The sequence below is a fragment of the Bos grunniens genome, chromosome 7 (assembly GCF_055505025.1).
Source record: "Bos grunniens cultivar Pamir isolate PY7600 chromosome 7, Bosgru_T2T1.0, whole genome shotgun sequence".
In the NCBI taxonomy this organism is placed as follows: Eukaryota; Metazoa; Chordata; class Mammalia; order Artiodactyla; family Bovidae; genus Bos; species Bos grunniens.
The window spans coordinates 94038005-94061801 of record NC_141171.1 but is presented as its reverse complement, the minus strand read 5'-3'; the positions used below and the strand labels follow the sequence as shown (position 1 = coordinate 94061801).

The following is a 23797-nucleotide window of genomic DNA, read 5'->3' as shown; positions in this document are numbered from 1 at the left end:
CTAATGCTGATCTCCCTTGTCTGGTGGATTCAAGTCAGGCCATCAACATGGCTTTGACATTGCATTTTCCCTGATTTGTTCTTAAGACCTTTCTCTATCCCCAAACTTTGTGCTCTCAGAACCCCGAAAACTTACAGCAAACAAACAAATCACAGAAATTAAATAGCAATAAAACTGTTGTTGGCTTCATATAAAAAAAATATTATCCAGTATTTAAATGGCAATTATTTCCAGAAACTTGGCAATTGTAACCGTACAAATGATGAAATTGATTCCAGTCGGAGTCCATCTCTGTTTGGAAAGGAAATACCAGTAGTGTTTGAAAAATGGATTATTAAAGACCTTGCTTTGCTGAAGGTGGCTCATATGTTCTATTTGCTAACACAGCATCTTGTTGGGGGAAAAAAAAATAAATGCAGCTTTTCCCTACCCCAGATTATTTTCACTACAGATCTTTAGAGCAGGAAATAAAAAACAGCTAATGGTTCATGGGGCATGTGGAATTAGTTTAAGCAAAGCCAAGCCCTGGTCCTGCTGACCGCCTCCTCCTTCCTGTACTGTTTTGTCTATGCCGGCCTTAGAATATGTCAACAAATCTCTTTTAAGCTCTGATGGGAAGAAAGGAGGGTGATTCTCTCTCTTTCTCTAAGGGAGTAATTTACAACAGATGTGCTTTCTTTTTTTTTTTTTTAGAAAGGTACAAGTTTGTCTTGTAAAATATTTGTAAAGAGAAATAGCCTCCGGATTTCACAAAGTAATCCTTACTCGGTCTCGGAGATGTCACAGAGAGCGTTGCTTTTATAACACTAATGTGATTCTTTGCTCACACAATTTGATTAAACTCAAGATTAGTTTTTAGGAAGAGCCAAGTTTAAATATCTAAAACAATGTAGTGAAGAAATACCATATGTTACTTGATGGCTTTTTGACAGTGACCTGAAAGGAGTCCAGTTTCAGTCATGAGACCTGGAATCCCAGGAACTCTTTCTAACTAATGAGACCCTAACTTCTCCAAGCCTCCCTTTCCTTATCCATAAAATGGGGAAACCACCTGCCCCTGCCATCCAAGTGGGAAGATAAGTTAAAAATGCTTAATAAAGTCCTATACGAGGTGAACAATTTCAAACAAACCTATTCAAGAAAACATCTTCCAGAGTTCCATACCTTCATGTATATGCTTTTTTTTTTTTGTATAGTTAGTAAAAGGAATCTTTTTAAAACTACTATTTTAGTAAGCAGATTGGCAGCAAAGCTCGTGCTGTTTAAAATAAAATAATAAATCCTGGCTCTGATTCAGCCATGAGGCTCGTTGAAGAAAAAACCCACTGATTTAATGGGAAGTGTTACCTGCATAAGTGCTGACAGATAAAAATCACATGAGAAAAAGGTGTATGCTTTGCTGAGTATGACTGACTTCGGCCTTAGAGAGTGTGCAGCTTTCAGCAAGCAGGGAATACTGTAAAGAGATGAATTGACTCCTCATTTTTCAAATCCCGTATCTCAGATGAGGACAGATACAGCTGGGGGCACCAAACGAGAGTGAGCATAGATGGGGGTAGAAGTTTGAGTTGGGATGAAAGGCATCTGGTCTTTGGTTTGCTCATGTAGGGAATGAGAGTAATAATACCCTTCACCCTTGTGTGACTGTTGCAAAGATCAAGTAAATCGATACATGCTTATGTAAAATGATACAACCAGAGATAACCTGATTGAATTTAATGACAAAGAAATTATATAAGCATAGTATTCCTTAGGTATCACAAATAAGGAGGAGAAAATTCTCATCTTTATGAATATTTAATAAAATTTATCATTTAAAAAGTTTTTCAGTGCTTCCTTTTCAGTCTCTTCAAGCTGTTAAGTAACATTAATGGCTAGTATGTACTAAGCACTTTCTGTGTTCTAGACATTTGCAGTAAATGCTTTAAACTCAATTTTATAACCATCAAGGAGGGAGGCTCCATAATTACCCCCATTTTACAGATGAAGATAAGTAAATTGCTCAAAATCACGCAGTTAAGGCCATAATGGAAGCACAACCTGAACTAGGGTTAACCAAAGAGCCAGTTAGTCAGAAATCTAGAGTAGGGACGACAGAGGATGAGCTGGCTGGATGGCATCACCGACTCGATGGACATGAGTTTGAGTAAACTCGAGGAGTTGGTAATGGACAGGGAGGCCTGGCGTGCTGCAGTCCATGGGGTCGCAAAGAGTCGGACGCGACTGAGTGACTGAGCTGAAGACTATGGTTGTCTAGAAGGTTTACAGCCTTCCCTAAACTCAGTTGCCCCCTAAGCTGTGCATTTGAACTCCAGTCAGATTTAAAAACACATCTGGAAATGAAACAAATGATTTCGAAAGAGGCTTTTAAACACACATGTACACACAACTTTTTCATTAGAAACTGGGATAAAGAAGAACTCGCCCGGCACTGCTGTTTAGATCCAGAAGCAAGCCCAGGCTTCTGCTCCCTATCGGCAGTCAGGCTGACAGTACTGGGCCCATAGAAAGTACAGGAGAAACTCTGTTCCCGGCCATGTCCTCAAATAAACGGTGTCCTCAAATAAATCAGCCAAATAGCCCCGGGGGCAGAGGCTATTCCACAGCCTTGCTATCTCCTCTGTAAACTGGCTAATCATCACCAGAAGGGATTTTTTAGGACACACCTAATTTAACCTTTTTTTTTTTTTTCAAAGGATCCCAAGGACAGACAGTGACTTGTCTTAGGCCACCATAATCCTGAGTGTGCTTACACATTTTCTAGACCTTTCTACAATGCGTGCATTTTGACTTTGCAGAATTCTTATCTCAACACTTGGACTGTCCTGGGTGAAGGTTTCCTTTGTCACTGATTTTCCTGTCTGGTTGCTTGGGAACAGCAGCCTTGGGGCTTCTGCTGTGGCTTCTATTGAGGTCAGCCTGGAGCCAGGCCTTGTGGCCCTTTCCCTTGAGAGTCCATCTGAAAGCAGAGCGGTCTCCTGGGACAGAGCGCCAAGAGATGGCATCATCTATAGCACCGCCCCCTGGAAAGTGTACTTCCTGCCTGCTGGCAAGGAGATTAGTCAAAGGTTTTGACACTGATATATAGCCCTGATCTTTCAAGCGATTACAGGAACTAACTGGACAGTTACAAGGAATTTTCTTAAATGCTTAGAGAGAGGGAGACTGGTACATCCCTCGAGGTCTACATGAGGGTTTTGAGTAGAAAGAAACTGGGCTCCAGGGAACTCTCCCTCCCAACAGCAGATTCATCTGTGCCGCCTGGGTACTTTCTGTAAGGTTTATCTACATTTATATTTAATGGAAAGGTAACATTTTATGTATAGCCTTTTTACAAATAATAAAAAATTAGAACTTAAGGTGGGTAGTGAACGATTTCGTTTTTGCCTGGCTTCAAGTCATCTTCAAGAATATTCACCTTCACTTCCCCCAGGTTCTTTGTCTGCTCCTCATCCTCCTGTCCCGTGGGGTGTCCCTTCTTCAAGTTTTCCTCTCCCGTTTCCTTTCTCTTTCCTTCAGTCTCCTCTTTCTGCTCTTTCATCCTTTTCCCTCTCTCCTTCCTTCTTTCCTTCCCTCTTTTCCTCCCTCCCTTTCTTTGCCCTTGTTTTCTTCTGTTCTTTCTTTCCTGGCTTTCATCAAACCTTTAAGAGTGCCAGCTGCCATTTTTAAATGCCCGTTTTCATTGCTTGGCCCAAGGGATAGTGCTTTCCAAATTTTTGTTATTTTGCAATCACCTTTCTGGAGAAGGAAATGGCAACCCACTCCAGTACTCTTGCCTGGAGAATCCCATGGATGGAGGAGCCTGGTGGACTACAGTCCACAGGATCACAAAGAGTTGGACACAACTGAGCGACTTCACTTTCACTTCACTTAAAGTTACATGCAGAATGTATAACATTAATGGGGTGAGGCACAACTAAATGTGATTAAAAATTGTACTGTAGAAAATGAGTACTGGAAAGCAAAGTATACTAAATAGAGGAAGCAAAAAAAATTAAGACCAGGTAAATGTTCATTCTGGGGGAAAAAAAAAGAAAACATGTAAAGTCAGCAGAAGGAGGGGGGAAAAAAACTCAATGTAACATTATAAAGAAACTAATATCACTTTCTAAAATGGAATCTGACAAGTTGACACAAAGTCATCTGGGGCACGACTAAACACGCATAAGAGGTTTCATATGTTTAGGCATACTCAAGTCGCTTCAGTCGTGTCCAACTCTTTGCGACCCTGTGGACTGTCACCCACCAGGCTCCTCTGTCCATGGGATTCTCCAGGCAAGAATATTGGAGTGGGTTGCCCTACCTTCCTCTAGATATATTGAGGAGTTCTAATATTTCAAAATTTTGTTTCAAAGGAACAAAAATAGATAAAAAATAATTTGAATTGTCTTGATAAGGAACTGTATCCCAAGTTTTACTGCTATACTACTTCTGCTATATTATTTGCAGCAGATATTGTACTAAGAGCTCTATGTGGTTTATCTTATTTAACTTAGTCCTCTTTATAACCGTGAAACGTAAATCTTTTTGAGAACTGTTTTACTTTTTAAAAGAAAATATTCTGACTTCAATGGTGTCCATCTTTTTTTTTTTTTTAAAACAATGGGATAACAATACTTCTTACTTTTTAAAAGAAAATATACTGTCTTAAATGGTGTCCATCTTTTTTTTTTTTAAATACTGGGGTAGCAATACTTCAGACAAAACAGACTTTATTTTCCTTTTAATTCTGTATTTATTTATTTTTGGCTGTGCTGGGTCTTCGTTGCTGCATGGACTTTTCTCTGGTTGCAGCGATGGGGGCTACTCTCTGGCTGTGGCGTGCAGGCTTCTCACTGTGGTGGCTTCTCTCGTTGCAGAGCACAGTCTCTAGCTGCCTGGGCTTCAGTAGTTGTGGCTCCCGGGCGCTGGAGCACAGTCTCAGCAGTTGTGGTGCGTGCGCTTAGCTGCTCCACAACATGTGGGATCTTCTCGGATCAGGGATCCTTCATTGGCAGGATTCTTTACCAGGGAAGCCCCCTGCATCTGTCTTCTTAGCCTTAACCATACCTGAGACACCTTTAATATTTCAGTGGAGGGTTCCTATTTTCAAGGTGAATGTTGGAAAAAGAGCCACGGCACCCAGTAACCTGGGTAAGATTTGATATCATAAAAACTGAATAAGACACTGAGATGAGATTCAGTAGTCAAGAGTCCCTGTGAGTTGTTGATTTCTCTGAGAATTTCAGTATTCTAGATTTAAGGCTGCAAGGTAGGTTCCTATGCCTGAAAAAAAGAAGGAATATTGCCACAAAGAAAACATTTTGCCACTTTATGTGCTTTTATTCAACCAATACCTCATGTCTAACATTTCCATAGGTTAGAAGTATAGATCCGAGAGGAAGTCGGTTTTGCAGGGCATGAGTGAAAAGACCAGGTGAGTGAACCAAGTTTACTGAGTGAACTAAGAAAGCTGTACACTAAAACCATCTTTAGTATAAAAAATAAATCACACGAAACATATTCCAAACACAGTTGTATACTTGGTGCTACATTTGCTCACAGAAGAGCTGCAGTCCACAGTAAACTATCACGATTATGTATCATAGCAAATATCCTAAGTCTTACTGCTCACCTTTTGCGAGGTTACCTAGCGGGACTTTAAAGGAAAAGCAAAATTATGGTCCAGATGAGCTCTCTGGGGTGCACATCTGCATGCCTCCTCCAGAAGATCATAAGTAAGGTGAACATATGCTCTGGTTTCCTAGGACAGTTCTGTTTTGTGCTCGTCCTGATATGAGACTTCATAGCACTCCCCCTTTACACTCTTAAGACACGCTCTCACCCTAGAAAGTGAAGTAAGTTGAATTTTATAACATCAATATTTTGAGCAACATGTTCTACACGCCTGCTGTGTTGAACACAGCACAGGTGTCCAACAGATTCATTTTCTCTGACGTGAACAGGACCGACAGTGACCTCGTTGGTGTGAGTGACTGGCAGGATGCAGCTGGGTGCACAAGGAGCCCAACCCCACAGAACACACATCCCCTGACACCTATCACCTTGGCTTCTTGTTCTCTTTTGGAACAGAATCTGTGAATGGGAGCACATATTGATTCCTTAGGTCTTGAGAGTTTCCTAAATATCTCACAGCTAAGGACCAGAGAGTTCTTTTGGAAAATCCAGTGCATTTTCTAATGGGATACATGATAGTAAAATAGGTGACTATGAAAGTCACTGTATTTCAGGTGTGCAGTTATGGATATTTTGTGGACTACTGAAAATAACTAGATTTTAAAAATCATATGGAATTATTAAAAAAAAACTTGTATAATATACATCTCACATGTTTTCAGATTTACAGTTCTAGTTCTATTTTATGGGTAAGTTTCTTTTTACATCTTGAAAAGAAACCTTAATAATGCATTAAAAAAGAAAAAGGAAACAATAGTGTCATTTCCAAGCTTTTCAATGATTCACTACCCTATGATATTTTTTTCCATCCAGGCTGGTTTATAAAGGAAAGTAAAAACGACAATAAAAGAAATGTACCAATTTATTCTCTACTAATAAAGTATTGAACATTAATGAAAAAAGTGTGAAATATTGGAAAGCAACACAGAGCAATTCCATTACCCATTGCAGTTTGGGGTCATATACTGTATATAAAGAGTAATTACTTCATTGGTTGGAGACCTCAGTGGAGGAATATAGAATTTGATGAAAGATTTTAAAATAAAAAATTTTATCCCAAAGCATTTCCTTTTCAAAATTTGCCAACACTCCAGACTTTTTTATTTTGAATTTTGGTGGCCAGGGGTGACAAGCTTGGAGGGTGGGATGGGTATGCAGAAGGAAGAAAAATTTTAAATGAGCAGATTTTAAAAAACTCTTTAGCCAATACTCAACATTAGTACTTGGATTTAAAGTATCTACTAAAAATAGTCTTTGTAGATGCCTAAAATGACACATCTTATTAATGAAGGGCTCGTATTTTATATTTGCACACTGCATTATTAATGTTAAATCTGGTGGTTTCTAACAACCTTCCAATTTCCATTTTTGAATCAAGTTTCTAGATTTCATTTTCTTGCTGATCATGGTGTTTATAATAATAAGTTTCCAAATCTTTGCAAGTCTTTTCTTCTTGTTTATCCTCACAGGGATCTTGGGCAGGAACTGAAATCTTCTTGGGTAGAATGAGGTCACAGTATATCATGCAGAGAATAGACTCTGGAGTTGGCTAGTCGTAGTCCTAATTCCAAGTGCTGTCATTTACCACGAGCCTGTTTTCTCTTCTGTAAAGTAGGGAAAAATACATTGGAGGATGGTGGTGAGGACTGAATGAGCTATGTGAAGAGCATTTTATGGTGCTTAATGAGTGTTTACATTTTACTTCTAAAAATAATTTAGAATACAAAAAATAAATTAAGGAAAAAGCAGATAAACCATATAAAATCATGTCCAGTGAGTGCTGATTCATTTATGTCTTCTATCCCTATTACTTTTATAGTGGTTATAGAAAATCAGGGAACTATTCTGTTTATAAAAGTAAAATATATTGATTGCAAAGAATCTGAATATTATAAGAAGGCATGAGGAAGGCAAACATCCATTTTACCTTTAATATTTTGACATATTCCCTTCATCATTTTTCCATCCTACCCGTTTCAAAAATGTTAGGATTATGCTGTATATTACATTTACTTCCCATTCTTTTAAATTTCTAGTAGATCATAAGTATTTTCACTCTTTTAAGCAGTATTTTGTGATTTCCTAATAGTCTTATCATTTGTATTAACATAATTAATTATACCCAACATGTTAATGATTTTTGTTACTATAAAAAAAACTGCCATGAAAACTGCTTCGGATGTTTGTTGAATATACTAGAAATCCCATCCCTTCATTTGTCATATTTTTGAAATTTTTTTCCCACTTAGCCTTTTACATTTATAACTTTTGATATGTTTTTATTTTATGTAACTTTAGCTACTAATTATTTTTGTGATTTTCTTTACTGCTTGTATGTTTAGAAAGTTCTTTCCTATTCCAAGGTCAGTAAATAACTTACCTATCTTTTCTTCTGCTTTTATAATTTTTTAGTTATTTGCTTTTAAATTAATGTATATTTGGGATACTTTAGTTTGAGACAGATGCTGAGGTAGATTTGAACTATCTCAAATAGGTTTGAAAATCTATTAAGGCATGATTTAATATAATTTTCCCCTAATAGTTAAAGCAATTACCCAGTAACATAATATTTCCTTCTTTATGATAGATTTATGATGGTGCTTTATCATACAACGATTCCTCTTTTAATGCTCATCTTTCATATTTTAATTATGTAAATATCTGGTACAATAAGTGCTTTCTCATTATTTCTCTTCTGCAAACATTGCTTAGCTATAGGTACTCTTCCAAATTTTAAAAATACTTCATCAAATTCTCCCCATTTTACACCAAACACATCAGGATTTGCTTGCAAAATTAAAATTTTATGTTCAACTAAAAGAATACATTCTTTTAATATTCAGTCTTCCATTGCAGAAATATATTATCTCTAATTTCTTAATAAAGATTCTGTGCATTTCTTTTTAAGGTATGGCTAAGTACCTTATACATTTTTTTGCTATTGTGAAAGAAATATTCTTCACCTCATAATTTCAGACTGGTTAGAGTTTATTCTCAGTAAACTTTCATTGTATAACCAGCATGCTTCATCTTCAACTTATTCTGCATGTAGAAAAATATTTTGTAAGAACACATTACTTCATAGATGTAAATGAACTTAGCTGGTGCTTGACAGAGAACACTGAAGGCTGTGGAGATTATTAGAGCAGACCAATTCTGCAATTATAAAAGGAACAAGAAGGAGCCACTGGTTGTCCATTTTATTCTAAAATGTACAAATTGCATAGGTGAAATGAATGCATTTTGTTTTATTCCTGGGGAGGGGAAAAAAGACCAGAAATCGATGCACCCGTGTTTGTAATGACAAGTGAAGGGCAACTTTTGAAGACAGTGGGGACTCCGAGAGTGTGTCATTGTTCTCTAAACTTTGAGCCTCATGCATTTCATCTACCTCATTGCCTGACAGTCCGTTTGGCATAAGTGAGATGAATCATGTAGGCAGTATCTCCTGTGGGAATTAAATTTAAAGTGAAGGCTCTAAGTAACTGGTATCTACAGATCATGTTATGAAACTGGCATCCACATCCCCAATCCCACTGTACCCTGTTGTCCTTGGAGGCTGCCCACACACCTGTCATTCACTTGCCCTCACTTTCCAAGGTGGCAGGATGCCAGCCCCAGCAAGTGTTCACAGTGCAAAGTGCTTTAGACTCTGCTAAAATGAAAGTCAGTATGTAAATGTGCAACATGACGACATTATTATTCTGGTTTCCTGGCTGCTTCCAGCAAGCACTGACTGCCACATGAGGTCTCAAGTGTTCTGGCAGTGTGCAAGTGTTCAGAAGTTAAAAGTAATGAAATTGGATCTACATTTCCACAGAGATTCAAGCTGGCATGGAGAAATGGAGTCATGGGTTGGATGGTCTCCACCAAACAGCCTAGGCAAGTGCCTTTGGTGCCAGGCTACTAAGCAGAATTTTCTATCGTGAAAGGCCACCATTATTTCTTCCTCTGGGTCTAAAATTACAAAACGTGCACATTACCCCCCAGGTTCACACCACTCTTTGGGTGCTTTATGCTCAATCTGCACCCATTCGCTGGAGCACACACCAGCTTTGCTTAGGTCCAGGACAAGTTTTAAGATGAGGAATTAAATACAAATAGAGGGAAAATGTTTAGTTAGAACCCTGACTAATCACCCATCTGCTGGAGCACACAGCTTAGGGCCAGCACACGTTTTAAAAGGAAGAATTAAATACAAATAGGGGGAAAATGTTTAGTTAGAACCCTGACTAATAGAGCATGAAGTATGTAGCTCTATTCTTAAGACAGGGCCCAGGCTATGTATTTTGCTGTCCCTAAGGTGCTGTCTAGAAGTGTCCACTTACTGGATTTCAGTTGATTTTATTATTTTTAATTAAAAAAAAAATTTTTTTTTTGCAGTTTTCATTGCTTACAGGTCTTATTTGCACCCAGCATTCCCTGCTATTAAAATAATCTGGAGCCAAGACCGAACTTAGGTCTGTGGGTGTTGGCCAGAAAACTGGGTCTGCTAAGTATCATGTCATGGTGGGCCCAGGGTCAGCAGAGATTCCAGATTTGGTCATTCTGAGACCTGACTTCCCTCTTACAACTTCACGCTTCCTGTCCCCCTGCTGAAATGTTTCTGTTCATCAGGGCAAGAGCCACAGAATCTGAGTCTTGTGCTTTGCAGCCACCTGTACACTGACACAGGTCTCCAATGCTGAGTGCTCTTCCTGCTCCACCTCCCTTCTTGTCTAAAATTTTCAGGGGCTGCATGCATCCACTTATATCCATGGAAAAATGAAGTTCATTTATGTTTAAGAATGTAAGTGTTGACAGTGAAAAGAATTCAAGCCCTGAAGGATATAGATACCTTTACTCACATAGAATCTCTTTTTTATTGTGTTTTAGGACAGTGAAAAAAAGGGATTTATAAATAAAATTTATGCCATCCAGGAGGTATGTATCAGTGTCCAGAACATCCTAGATGAAGTGGCTTCCTTTGGCGAAAGGATAAAGAAGTGAGTGATGCTGACATGCGAGCCCTGGCTTTCTGGGGGACAGTGTCCATTTGTTTCTCAGAGGGTGAAATGCCACATTCTTTCTGGCAGGGGACACTCCGTCTGGGTGATCTATTGCTCAGTTTCATCATTATTTACTTTGTTTCTGCCAGTCTTTGGTTTTATGAAAGTTCTGTCAATTTGCTCCTTGAAATTTAGAACATATTGGTTGGAAAGAAGTCATACTTGTAGCTTTGAAAAAAATAACACCGTCCTAAATTTTAGCACATTTTCACAACGAGACTTTGTTCTTAGAATAAGAAATTGCAATAGAAAAAAAAAAAATAAACCCAGTTAAATGAGGATTTCAGGTAATCAAGACACACCTGTATTTTATTATTGGTCAAGTTAGTTTCATCAATAAAGTTAAATTAGAAAAATATTATAAACAGCACCCTGGAAAATATTCTTTCAATTCTAACTAGCTGAGATCATAATTATAGATGAAATAAACTAATACTTTGTCATTTAGAAAATAAACAATTTTTATAATTTAAAAGTTAGGAATTAGAGATTCACAGAGAACAAAAGTAAAATTAAGAAACATAATTTGCATTTTATTTTATCTTATATACTAATATATATTTTAAAACAACTTTTATTATAAAAATGGTAAGGTAGATTTATAATTAATAATCAGTGAAAAGTATACTAAGGGCTTATGCCACTAAACTACATGAAAATTGGCCTGCATAATGATTTCTAAATGGTCTGTTCAAGAAGGGGTGCTTTATACCTGGATAAGCCTATATGTTTCTAGTTTCATATCTCTATTCATTGTTTATTATTCATAACCAAAAGTATGCAGCAGATTTGGATGCTTGGGCATACACAGAAATTGAAAGGAGTAAATTATTTAAAGGTGTGGGTCATTCATCTGGTGCCTTTCATGTTTCAAGGCATAATGCATTTTATTTTGTATAATTTTTAATACATTTCCACATATGCATAGGTGCTGAGTTTCCACTTTCTCACATTAGACACAACAGCCTCCCTCTGACTCCCAAATGGGACTTTTAAGCAACATTCAGTATCAGACTTCTAAAGATTGATTTCCACATCTTTCTTCTTCTTCGTGTTTTTCCATCTCTAAGAAATGTTTCCTTGTTCTCCACAACCTTTCTGCAGAAGCAGAGTGTAAAGTCCTAAATGGGGCATTTCCCTACTGGGTGTTGTCCTTTCCCTGAGGTATAGTGTGTGGACTATCTGACAGGAATATCTCATTTACAGCAGAATACCCCGGGTCAGCTCTGAGGTCAGGACTGTGAGTGCCTGAAGGGGCGAGGCTTCTTTGTGACTCTGGGTGTTAGGAGACCTCAAACCGGTACTGGAAAAGACCATGGCCAGTTGAAGGAAATAACCAGGTCGTGGCTGTGGACCAGCCGTGGGGAAAACTGGATTTGATCGAACTTTCTAAGGGGTAGACAGAGATAGAGGTGTAGGCTGAGGTACAAGAACATAGCCTAGAATCTAGTGAGTCTTGTTGGAACTCTCTTCTGCATAATCATCTTTGGACTACTAAAATGAGAGAAACTCCCCTGGAGTCACATTGGATAAAATGGATCTATCTAGAAAGCAGATTTAGATGCAATCTTTTAAGTGCAAAATGGAAGTCTCCATAATTACATCTTGTTATGAAATAATCCTCCCAGAATTTTCTTGAATAGCATCTCTTGGTAGGGAATGGTATAGGATCACATTCTAGATTTAGATTCCATGATGCACTGCGGAAATAAAAAGGGCGGTCTTTTTTCCTCTGACATTAGCTACACTGGTATTCATTGCCATTTATCCTTTCAAGAGGAATAAGAACACAGGGAGCACTTCAGTGAGGCTGCCCAGGAGGAGGGTTTTCCGCGTGAGGATGGTGTGACGGATGGCTCTGAGCTCAACCACGGGAGAGCACACAGACCCTCAGCCTTCTGTTCTCTCCACAGCGGGCAGAAGCAAGGGAACTACAGGCGTCAGTGAGGAGGGAAGGCATGCTCCTTTACCTGGTGACAATTACAGGACGCTCACTCTGGCCATAGGACATAAAAAAACATGACAGAAAAGCCAGACCCCAAGAGTTACTAAAAATAAGACAACCCAGTTCGATCAAACTGTGGCTTTTTTATTGGGGGAAAAAAAATTTAGGAGATGTGACCTAGAGAAAGATAAAAAGCAAGTCATATGCCACAAAGTTAAGGAATGACTCTTTAAGTATTAGGCTGAAGGGTAGTACATGAGAAAATCTCTTGACAAACATCCTTTATTGGATTACAGACTTCTCTGGAAAAACCCAGTCCAAGTGAATAGAGCATCCATTACCAGGAAATTATAAGAAATAAACACTGACAGTTATCCGTATCATGTACAATTTCAGTATTTTCTCCAAGTGTCTCTGGGGCCCTTCTCACTGCCAAGAAGTGCTGTACAGTACTTCTGGAGCTTAATGGCTCTAAATAACATCAGCTTGATTCACGAAAACACGCTGCCATCACTGCCAGTCTTTCTGGATACAGTGAAAGCTGTCCCTATTTTATACCAGGAAAGCTGATGCTCAGAGAGGTCAACCACCTAAAGTCACAAAACAGAATCTAGGCTTTGAACACAGATTTGCTACTTATTTTGGTTGTTTTTATTAAATTATGCTAAAGAGTCACTCAAACATACGTTAGTTCCTCCTTGGGGGCCAAGCACTGAAGCAGTAGTATGCCTGTAAATGGAGACACGGTTCATATACCTGACCTCGAAGGCTCCACGCAGTGAGTCTGTTTATAATTTTGTCATTCTCTCTTAAAAACTATCAGAGACTTACTACGGATGTTCTACACAAAAAGCCTGAAAATATCTGTTCTTTCCATGTTCTGTTTGCCTTCTGTCGTGATTTTTCCTTTTTGTCCCATTGAAGTCCTTCCCATCTTCTTGGTACTATTTTGTATAACTTCTCCTTCTGTTCGTTGATCCCACTTTTGTTCTTTGTTCTGATGTTTTATCCCTGTCAATACTCAGTCTTGCGTCCATCCCTGGCTCTAACCCTCTACATTATCAAAAGCCCACCCTTTTCCAGCTTCAACTTCCTTTGTAGTCTTCAACTGTGCCATGTTCTCCTTTGCTGAAACAATGCAGGGAGAACAGCAGATAATGCTAGCTTTACTTCCTAATTATCTATGCACTGCTGGGAGGAGGGCAATGATGGGAACAAAGTTTTTCAAAATTTCCCCTTGCTGACTTCTAGTTCCATCTGAAACATAGCTGAAGTGGAAAGTATTTTTCTAAGGATTTCTAAAGTTCTGAGGATTTCCACTACAGTGTTAAGATTTAGGTCTATAGACAACTGCTGGCGATATTTTTATTTCCAGTGTGGGTAATTCTATGTGAGAGTTCACAGAAGAAAGAATGGTAGACCCAGGGGCATTCTCCTCTATGAGAAGTTGGAGAAAACAAGATTGAGTACTAGTTTTAGAAGTAGAAAAAGATTTTTAAACCCTAGGAAGTCACCCAAGTAGTATGACGACTTTACACCCTGAAGTCACCTCAGCCAATGTGGAGGGGTTGATGTCAACACCCCTTACCTGGGTCCTGTATTCAGGAAAGCCCACGACCACTGGCATCTCTTCCCCAAAGAAATAAATCTTTCCTAGATCTGTAGTCACATTCATTTTCATCTTTGAGAAAAGTGTGAAGTGCTCAGATTGCTGATGTGTTTGATTTCTCATTCAGTACTTTCAACTGGACCGTCCCATTCTTAAGCTGGCTGGCCATTGTAGCCCTCTGTGCGTTCACAGTCATCCTGTACTTCATTCCGCTGCGATACATTGTCCTTGTCTGGGGTAAGTAAAGCCTCTTTAAAAAAAAAAAAAAACTGTCATAGCTGCTAAGAACAAACTATTTTTAAGGGATGAGTTATACTGTCAGTAGTTCCCTGTATTTATGGTCATGAAGCTATTCTATGATGAAAAGAGACAGGTCAGTTAAAAATCACAACAGTCTGAAGATTTAGGTCTACCTGCAAAATGCATTTCTCTTATCTGGCACCATAGGCTCCATCATACTATAAACATGTATTGGTGCAGATTCTCCATACATCAAAGTGTAGCTTTGTCTAGATAGCACTCTGATTTATTTTCACCACTTACACGTAAACAGAGGCACTGCGATCTGTAAGGTGCATTTAGGACAATATGCTTTTGTGCTGTGGTACTTTATCTTGTGGAAGTGTCCGTAAGCATGGTGCTGTATACGGCTGCATGTTTAAGAGGTCACCCCTAGGAAACAGGAAGAGGGTCTTTGGCATCGGAAGGCTGCTCGGGAACAAAAACCTCCGCTCTGTGTGTGCTGAACAAGAATGCTTCTATAAAATCTCACTTTCAAGGTGCTATCTGGGGAGGGGGTGTCCTAATTTTTAATGCAATTATGCTGCATGCTGACAGTTCCTATGTACCTAGACTCTATTTAGGGCTTCCCTGGTGGCTCAGATGGTAAAGTGTCTGCTTGCAATGGGGGAGACCCAGGTTCGATCCCTGGGGTGGGAAGATCCCCTGGAGAAGGAAATGGCAACCCATTCCAGTATTCTTGCCTGGAGAATCCCATGATGGAGGATCCTGGTGGGGTACAGTCCATGGGGGCAAAGAGTTGGACACGACTGAGCGACTTCACTTTAGACTCTATTTAAGGTGGTACTTACAGCACTCTTCGTAGTTTGCTTTTCCTCACCCAACAAAATTCTTTTGGTTGGAAAAGTCAATTTTCAGTCTCTGAGATTGATGAACGTATAAAACTACATTAATGAGAGAGAGAGATATATATATAGAGAGAGAGAGAGAGAGAGAAAGAGACTGGGTAGGAGTAGAATGCTCTACTTGCCCCTGGCCTGCATACATCTGAGATTACTAAACTTATACAAAATGCAGAGAGCCAAATGGGTTTTAACTTCAGAAAACATGGGACTTACACTTAAAGCAAAAAGATGAAAAGCAAAGTTTTGTTCTTTTCCTATCAAGGCTTTTAAAGAAATATGTTGGAATAAAATGGAAAAGGGTCTGATGTCTCCAGGCCCCCCGTCTTAAAATCCTTGAATCTCGCTCTTCTTTTTGGCTGTCTTGTCATATCTTGAGCAAGCCTCTTGCCCTTTTTATCACCATCATTACCTATACATCTTGGGTAGGGAGTGGAGGGTGAAGGGAAGGGTGATTATGTTTTCTTGTCTTAATTCCTATAATCTAAAGAAACAGGAGAGCGCTTTCATTATCCAAGGGAAGAGGTATTTCCCCCACTATGTTCTTGGGACCCGATTGTATGTTCTTGCATTCCTTCCTCTGATATTTAAAACAGATGCTGTTTTATTGAAGGCATTAGGGTAGGGCGTTAGGTGTGGCAGTTTATTACCTCTAACCTACCCAGGTCAGATCTGCCATCTCAGTTGTGATAGGTGGGGAACTTCTGGTTTCTTTTCCCCAGGCTGTCAGAAAGTGGAGCCCACGGCAGACATCTGGCCGTATAACCTGGGGTGGCCTCACTGGCAAGCTGTCTTAAATGTAATTTTCAGAGAATGTGTTTGGGTCTCTTGTTTCATCAAATAAAATAAAACAAAGAACAGTATTCCTTTAGTGGTAGGTGATTGCTGAAATATTAAACAGAAATTTAAGACATGGGTCTCACATGGGGAGACAGAGACCAAATCATAATTGCATTATTCTGCCAAAATCCTTGAAGAAGAGCCCAGATGCTCTGCTTTGTGACCCAGTCTGTTGATTTCACAAAAAGCTCTTTGTTTACATTTATGTGAATATGCTTGTTAATTTATTAAGTCCCATATAAATTTAACACAGTAGACTTATCCAACTGAAATTCTACATTATACCATAGAATATGAAGAACAGATAACTCTAGTTTTATACATTATTTTGACATTTCTACCTCATCAGGTTTTTTTTTTTTTTTTTGTATACTAGCTCCAAATCCACCTGTTATCTGCTCTTCATCCATATTTGCTCTCCAGGTAGTGCAAAGGGTTCACTGTTGGATAATTTAGCTTGGGTGGATATGCCTCATTTTAATGGTTCTTGGCTGTTCTAATCCAAGAAGTGATCCAAGTAAGTCAATCACAGCAGCATCTTTTGCAAGCATTAAATTTAAATTTCTTGTAATTTAAAAGGAAAATTGGCTTCTAAAAATTTCAATGCCAGAGATAGGGAAATGGAAACATTTTTTTCCGTGTGATGAAGATCTACTCTCCTAGCAACCTTCAAATGTGTATTACAGCATTATTAACTCTAGTCGCCATGCTGGATGCTATATCCCCATGACATTTAAAAATTCTTATTTTTTGTTGGAACTTTGGTGCTGTGTGGGCTTTTCTCCAGTTGTGGCAGGTGGGGGCCAATCTCTAGCTGTGAAGCGCGGGCTCTAGAGAACAGGCTCAATAGTTGTGGTGCTCAGGCTCAGCTGCTCTGCAGTGCATGAGATCTTCCTGGATCAGGGATCGAACCCATGTTTCCTGCATTGGCAGGTGGACTCTTTACCACTAGATCACCAGGGAAGCCTCCCGTGACGTTTTATAACTGGAAATTTGTACCTCTTGACTCCCTCACCCACTGCCCACTCGCCCACCTCTGTAACCATTAGTCTGTTTTCTGTATCTATGAGCTTTGTTTCTGTTTGTATTTTAAGGATTCCACATGTAAGTGAAATCTTACAGTATTCGTCTTTGACTTATTTCACTTAGCATAATGAATGCCTTTGAGGTCAATCCTCGTTATCACAAATGGCAACATTTCAAATTGCCAGTTGTTTTTTAATGGCTCAATAATCTTCCATTGTGCGTATGTACACCACAGCTTTATCCGTTCACCCATGAACGGACACTTAGGTTGTTCTCATGTCTTGGCTATTATAAATAATGCTGAATGAACATGGGGGTGCACATGTATTTTTAAATTAGTGTTTTTGTTTTCTTCAGATAGATACCCAGAAGTAAAATTTTAGGATTATAGTAGTTCTATTTTTTATTTTTGGAGGAACCTTCATACTTTATTCCATAGCTGTTGTTCAGTCGCTCAGTCCTGTCCAACTCTAGGGACCCCATGGACAGCAGCACACCAGGCCTCCCTGTCCTTCACCATCTCCCAGAGTTTGCTCAAATTCATGTCCACTGAGTCCATGATGCCATCCAACCACCTAATCCTTTATCGTCCCCTTCTCCTCCTACCTTCAACGTTTCCCAGCATCAGGGTCTTTTCCAATTAGTCAGCTCTTTGCATCAGGTGCCAAAGGATTTTCCATAGTGGTTGCACTGGTGGACATTTCTTCCAACAGTGCACAAGGGTTCCCCTTTCTCCAGATTTTCACCAACAATTGTTATTTACTGTCTTTTAGATGATACAGTCATTCTGATAGGTGTGAAGTGGTATCTCACTGTGGTTTGTATTTTGCTTTTCCTAATGATTGGTAATATTGAGCATCTCATGTACCTGTTGGCCATCTGTCTTCTTTAGAAAAACATCTATTCATATCCTTTGCCTGTTTTTTAATTGGTTTGTAGTTTTTGACTATTCAGCTGTGTATGTTTTTAATGTATTTTGCCTACCCCCTTATCAGGCAGAGGATTTGCAAATATTTTCTCCCATTCTGTAGGTTCCTTTTCTTCTGTTGGTTTCCTTTGCTGGGCTTTTTAACTTGACGCAGTCCCACTGGGTTACTTTGTTACCACCCATGTTTTCTCCTAGGAGTTTCATGCTTTCACGTCTCACATTCCAGTTTCAGTCCATTTTGAATTTTTATAAATGACGTAATAGTCCAGCTTCATTCTTTTGCTGTGCCAGTCCAATTTTCCCAACATCAACTTATTGAGGAGACTGTCCCCATTGTATATCCTTGGCTGCTTTGTTGTAAATAATTGACTATATATGCATGGGTTTATTTCTGGGCTATCTTGTTCCACTGATCCATGTCATGTTTTTATGCCAATACCATACTGTTTAGTTATGAGGGGCCTGTAATATAGTTTGAAAGCAGGGAGTGTGATAGCTCCAGATTTATTCTTTTTTAGTACTGCTTTGGCAATTCGGGGGACTTTTGTGGTTCCATACAAATTGTGGGATTGTTTCTATCTCTGGTAGTACATTGTAGTATATAGAAATGCAATAGCATTTTATACATTGCTTTCATATCCTGAAACTACTGAATTCATTTATTAGTTCTTACAGTATTTTGATGGAGTGTTTTGGATTTTCTATATATAAAGTTATGTCATCTGCAAAAAGCGACAGTTTTACTTCTTCCTTTCCAATTTGGATTGTTTTAAAGTCTGTCTTATGTAAGTTATAGCTTCCCTTGCTTTCTTTGGGTTTCCATTTGCATGGAATATGTTTTTTCATCCCTTGACATTTAGTCTCGTGTGCCCTCACATCTGACTTCATCGCAAAGGCAGCATATAGAAGAGGCTTGTTTTTTTTTTTTTTTTTAATTCACTCAGCCACTCTATGTATTTAGATTGGAAAATTTAGTTCATTTGAAGTAATTATTGCTCCATATATCTACTGTTGGCTTTTGCTATACGGTTACTGCAAGGCTTACTTATAAAAACTTAAGTTTGAATGCATTTGAAAGTTCTAGATTTTGTTTCCCCATGTTTCATGTTACATTTTACCTTTTTAAAATTAATATGCTGTGTATCCCTTAACTAATTATATTTTTACTATATTCGTTGTTTAATCTTCATAATAGTTTTAGAAATAATCCACTACATTTATTATTTACCTTTATTAGTGACATTTATACTTTCATGTGTTTTCTTGCTACTTATAGCACAGTTTTTTGACTTAAATCTCTTTGACATTTGTCATAAGGCCAGGTTAGTGATGATAAACTCTTGGCTTTTGCTTGTCTGGTAAACAATTTTTCAGTTCTGAAGGATAGCTTAGCTGAATAGAGTATTCCTGTTTGGAAGTTTTTTTCTTTTTCTTTCAGTGCTTTGAATACATTATGCCATCTCTTTCAGGTCTGTGAAGTTTCTCCTCAAAAATCTGCCCAGACTTCTGGAGATTCTCTTCTACATGACAAGTTGTTAGTCTCTTGATGCTTTCATTATACCTGTCCTTAACTTTTCATATTTTAATTATATGTCTTGATGGGGGTCTCTTTGGGTTTCTCTTATTTGGAACTCCCTAGGCTTCCTGGAGGAGAAGAAAATGGCACCCCACTCCAGTACTCTTGCCTGGAAAATCCCATGGATGGAGGAGCCTGGTAGGCTGCAGTCCATGGGGTCGCTAAGAGTCGGCCACGACTGAGCAACTTCACTTTGACTTTTCACTTTCATGCACTGGAGAAGGAAATGGCAACCCACTCCAGTGTTCTTGCCTGGAACAATCCCAGGGACGGGGGAGCCTGGTGGGCTGCCGTCTCTGGGGTCACACAGAGTCGGACACGACTGAAGCAATTTAGCAGCAGCAGTAGGCTTCCTGGATCTGTATGTCTGTTTCCTTCCCCAGATTAGGGAAGTTGTCAGCCATTATTTCTTAAAACACATTTCCTGCCTTCTTTTCTCTCCTCCTCTATGACTCCCTATAGTGCAAACGTTAGTATGTTTCACCGATCCTTTGTGTTTTTTTTCATCTAGCCTGCTGTTGAATCCCTCTAGTGTATTTTTCAGTTCAATTATTTTATGCTTCAGCTCTGTGTCTTCTATTTGGTACTTCCTCTGTTATTTCTTTGTTGACGTTCTCACTGTGTTCATCCATACTCTCCTGAATTTGGTGAGCATATTTATGTACATGACTTTGAACTCCTTATCAGGTAAATAGCATCTGTTTCATTAAGGACTTTTTCCCCTTAGGTTTATCCTGTTCTTCCATATGAAATGTCCCTCATTTTGCTTGAATCTCTATGTAGGTTCCTATGCATTAGATGAAAGAGCCACCTCTCCCAGCCTGGAAGTAGTGGTCTTGTGTAGAAGATGAACCTTATTATCCAACTTTGCCTTAGCTCTCAGTAGTTGAGGATGTGCCAAGACCTGTCAGTGTCTCGAACAGGAGGCTCTCAGTCAGCACCTAGACTCAGGCTCACTGAACGTCAGCCCTTTGGGCTGCAGCTTTTAAAGCAAATACACACAGTGGGGCTGCAAGTGTAGGCCCAGCTGGCTGCCAGAGCCAGAGGATCTGGAGGTGTCCCCTGGGTGACAGTCACAAAAATCGGGTTGAGTCTGTAAGCTCCTTTCTGTGAGATAACTGATGAGCCGTGGTGAGGGAGAGTGGCAATGACAGCACCCCCGGCCTCTGTTCCCTGAGGGTCCCTCCACAGGCCTTCAGATTTGTGCCAAACCTGAAAGTGGTGCCTCAGGCCAAAGCTCTAGAACAAGCATGTAGGTTTCTTTCACAGAAACACTGGGGGTGTGTTTCAGTCTCCCGTTTGTGCAGTGCCCTGGTGGGGGCAGCTTGCTGAGATCTGTCTCTTGGGTGTTACAGTTCTAGCGGACCCAGGCACACCAGCTCCCCTGACCTCCAGAGTCAGGTGGTCAAGGGGCATTCCCTGGGTGGCAGCTGAAAAAACTGGGGCACCAGACATGTGTAAGAGCGTCCCTCTGAGGTGTCTGGAACGGTTCACAGTCAGCCCTTAGATGTGTGTTTAATTAGAAGCCTGCCCCTCAGGCTGCAGCCATAAGCTTACAGGCCTGTTTTTACAGAGAGACTGAGCTCCTTGGTCTATACTTTTTGCTGTGCCCAGAGGGTGTCAGAACTCTTTTCTCCATTGGTCACAGTCGTTTAGAACCTGCAAACATCAGTCCCCTGGCCACCAGAACTAGGCAATGTAGGGGTGCCTCCTGAGAGCAGCTGCAAACACTGGGGCACCAGACAAGCCTCTGGGAGATGCTGGCCGGCTGGAGAAGGCAATGACTGCATCCTCCAGCCTCCACTGTTTCCTGACAGCCCTTCCAGAGGCTCCTCTAAGTGGGCCAGACAGGAATCCTGCCCCTTAGGCCAAAGCCCCCAGACAAGCAAATAGCCCCTTTCTTGGAAAGACTGGGAGTGTGTCTGTTTGCTGTCTGGTCCCCTGGGAGTGGTGGTCTGCCAAGAACTGTCTCTCCAAATGTCATAGTTCCACAGACCCAGGAATACAAGTCCCCTAGCCTCCAGAGCCAAACACTCAAGGGGTAGCCCCCTGGGTGGCAGCCACAAAACCCAGGACACTAGACAGGTATAAAAGTTCCCCTCCAGGAGATACTGGTGCTCTGAAGTGCAGTACAGGCAGAGCTCAAAGATGGGACTTACCAGCTTCCATCCCCAGAGAGTATCCCAGCAGGTTCCTGCCTCTCTGGCCAACACCTTAAGATCAGTAGGTGGACTTTCTTCACATAGAACCTGGGCATCTTTCAGACAGTTGTGCTTCTGTGCTGGGTCCTGTGATGAGTGAGTGCTCACGAGCTCTTTAAGAGCTATTTTCCTTTCACTGCAGGCTTCTGGGTCCCATGGCTGCAGCCTGTTGGTTTTGAAAGCCAGGTGCCTGGAGGGCTCATCTCTCAGGTGCAGGTCTTAAAAGCTGAGGTGCCTTACGTGGTGTACAAAAGAACTTCTCTCCTGGCTACTCAGAGAGAAGCTGTGGGTTTGTGAGCTTCCTCCTGATGGTGGGTAGCTGCACTGGGCCTGGGGTTTATGGTGAGATTGTCTCGAAGAGATGAATTCATGATTGTCCTAGGTTGCCATCTTGAACTGCCTCATAGACATAAAACCTCGGGCACCAGATGTGTGACAGCTCCCCTCAGGGAGATGCTGGTGCTCTGGAGCATGGCAGAGGGTAGGCATGAAGATGGTACCAACTGGCTGGAGTGAGGTAGCTGGGGAGAGATGGTTCCTGTCAGGAAAGAAAAGAAAAAGGATGGCTGCCAGTCTCTGTTCCCCAAGTAGGCAGGCTCCTGAACATTTCAAATCAGATGTCTTCCCTAGATGACTTCCCTTCAGTGCCTGGAGGCAAACAAATGATCCTTTCCCCCAAAAGATCTGGTTGCCCCTGGATCAGCTGTTTCCATGCTGGGTCCTGGAGAGGGTAAGTCTGAACACGCAAGTTGGTTTTCAAAGCTGTGTATTTTGAGACAAAAATTGAGAGCCCAGAAAAAACCCAAGCATATATGGTAAACTAATATCTAACCAGGGAGCCAAGAATACTCAATGAGAAAAGACAGTCCTTTCAATAGATGGGGCTGGGAAAACTGGACAGTCACATGTAAAAAATGAAACTTGACTCCTATGTTACACTAATCAAAAATAATAACTTGAAATGGACTGTGAGACCTAAAACAATGAAACTTCTAGCAGAAAACCTTTTTTAAGAAGTTCCCTGACATGGATCTTGGTAACAGTTTTTGAAAATCACATCTAAAGTATAATCAACAAAATTAAAAACAAACAAGTGGGACTCTATAAAGCCAAAAAGCCTCTGCATTGCAAAAGAAACCATCAACAAAGTGAAAAGACAATCTACAGAATGGGAAAAAAATACTAGCAAACCATATGGATCAGATCAGATCAGTCATTCAGTCGTGTCCAACTCTTTGCGACCCCGTGAATCGCAGCATACCAGGCCTCCCTGTCCATCACCAACTCCCGGAGTTCACTCAGACTCACGTCCATGGAGTCAGTGATGCCATCCAGCCATCTCATCCTCTGTCATCCCCTTCTCCTCCTGCCCCCAATCTCTCCCAGCATGAGAGTCTTTTCCAATGAATCAACTCTTCACATGAGGTGGCCAAAGTACTGGAGTTTCAGCTTTAGCATCATTCCTTCCAAAGAAATCTCAGGGCTGATCTCCTTCAGAATGGACTGGTTGGATCTCCTTGCAGTCCAAGGGACTCTCAAGAGTCTTCTCCAACACCACAGTTCAACAGCATCAATTCCTCGGCACTCAGCCTTCTTCACAGTCCAACTCTCACATCCATACACGACCACAGGAAAAACCATAGCCTTGACTAGACAGACCTTTGTTGGCAAAGTAATGTCTCTGCTTTTGAATACGCTATCTAGGTTGGTCATAACTCTCCTTCCAAGGAGTAGGCGTCTTTTAATTTCATGGCTGCAGTCACCATCTGTAGTTGATTTTGGAGCCCAGAAAAATAAAGTCTGACA

At 40.3% G+C, this 23797-nt stretch overlaps 1 protein-coding gene and 1 long non-coding RNA gene across 28 annotated transcripts in view; one reads left to right on the top strand and one right to left on the bottom strand.

Moving 5' to 3' along the window:
- The window catches only part of MCTP1 (multiple C2 and transmembrane domain containing 1), a 721660-nt gene that overhangs the window by 691957 nt on the left and 5906 nt on the right, over positions 1-23797 (top strand). For 26 of the 27 annotated variants that reach the window (XM_086413169.1, XM_086413151.1, XM_086413144.1 and 23 more), the window contains 2 exons: positions 10552-10661; positions 14406-14515. The exons of the other annotated variant lie outside the window; for it this stretch is intronic. In XM_086413169.1, coding sequence (XP_086269295.1) covers positions 10552-10661; positions 14406-14515 — 220 coding nt within the window. The remainder of the gene's footprint in view (positions 1-10551; positions 10662-14405; positions 14516-23797) is intronic. 27 annotated transcript variants of the gene reach the window in all.
- LOC147369983 (uncharacterized) lies at positions 6521-22256 on the bottom strand. Its single transcript, XR_015168292.1, has 2 exons — positions 21950-22256; positions 6521-7280 (listed from the first exon to the last, which is right to left on the bottom strand). It is a non-coding gene; the product is annotated as an uncharacterized LOC147369983 (long non-coding RNA).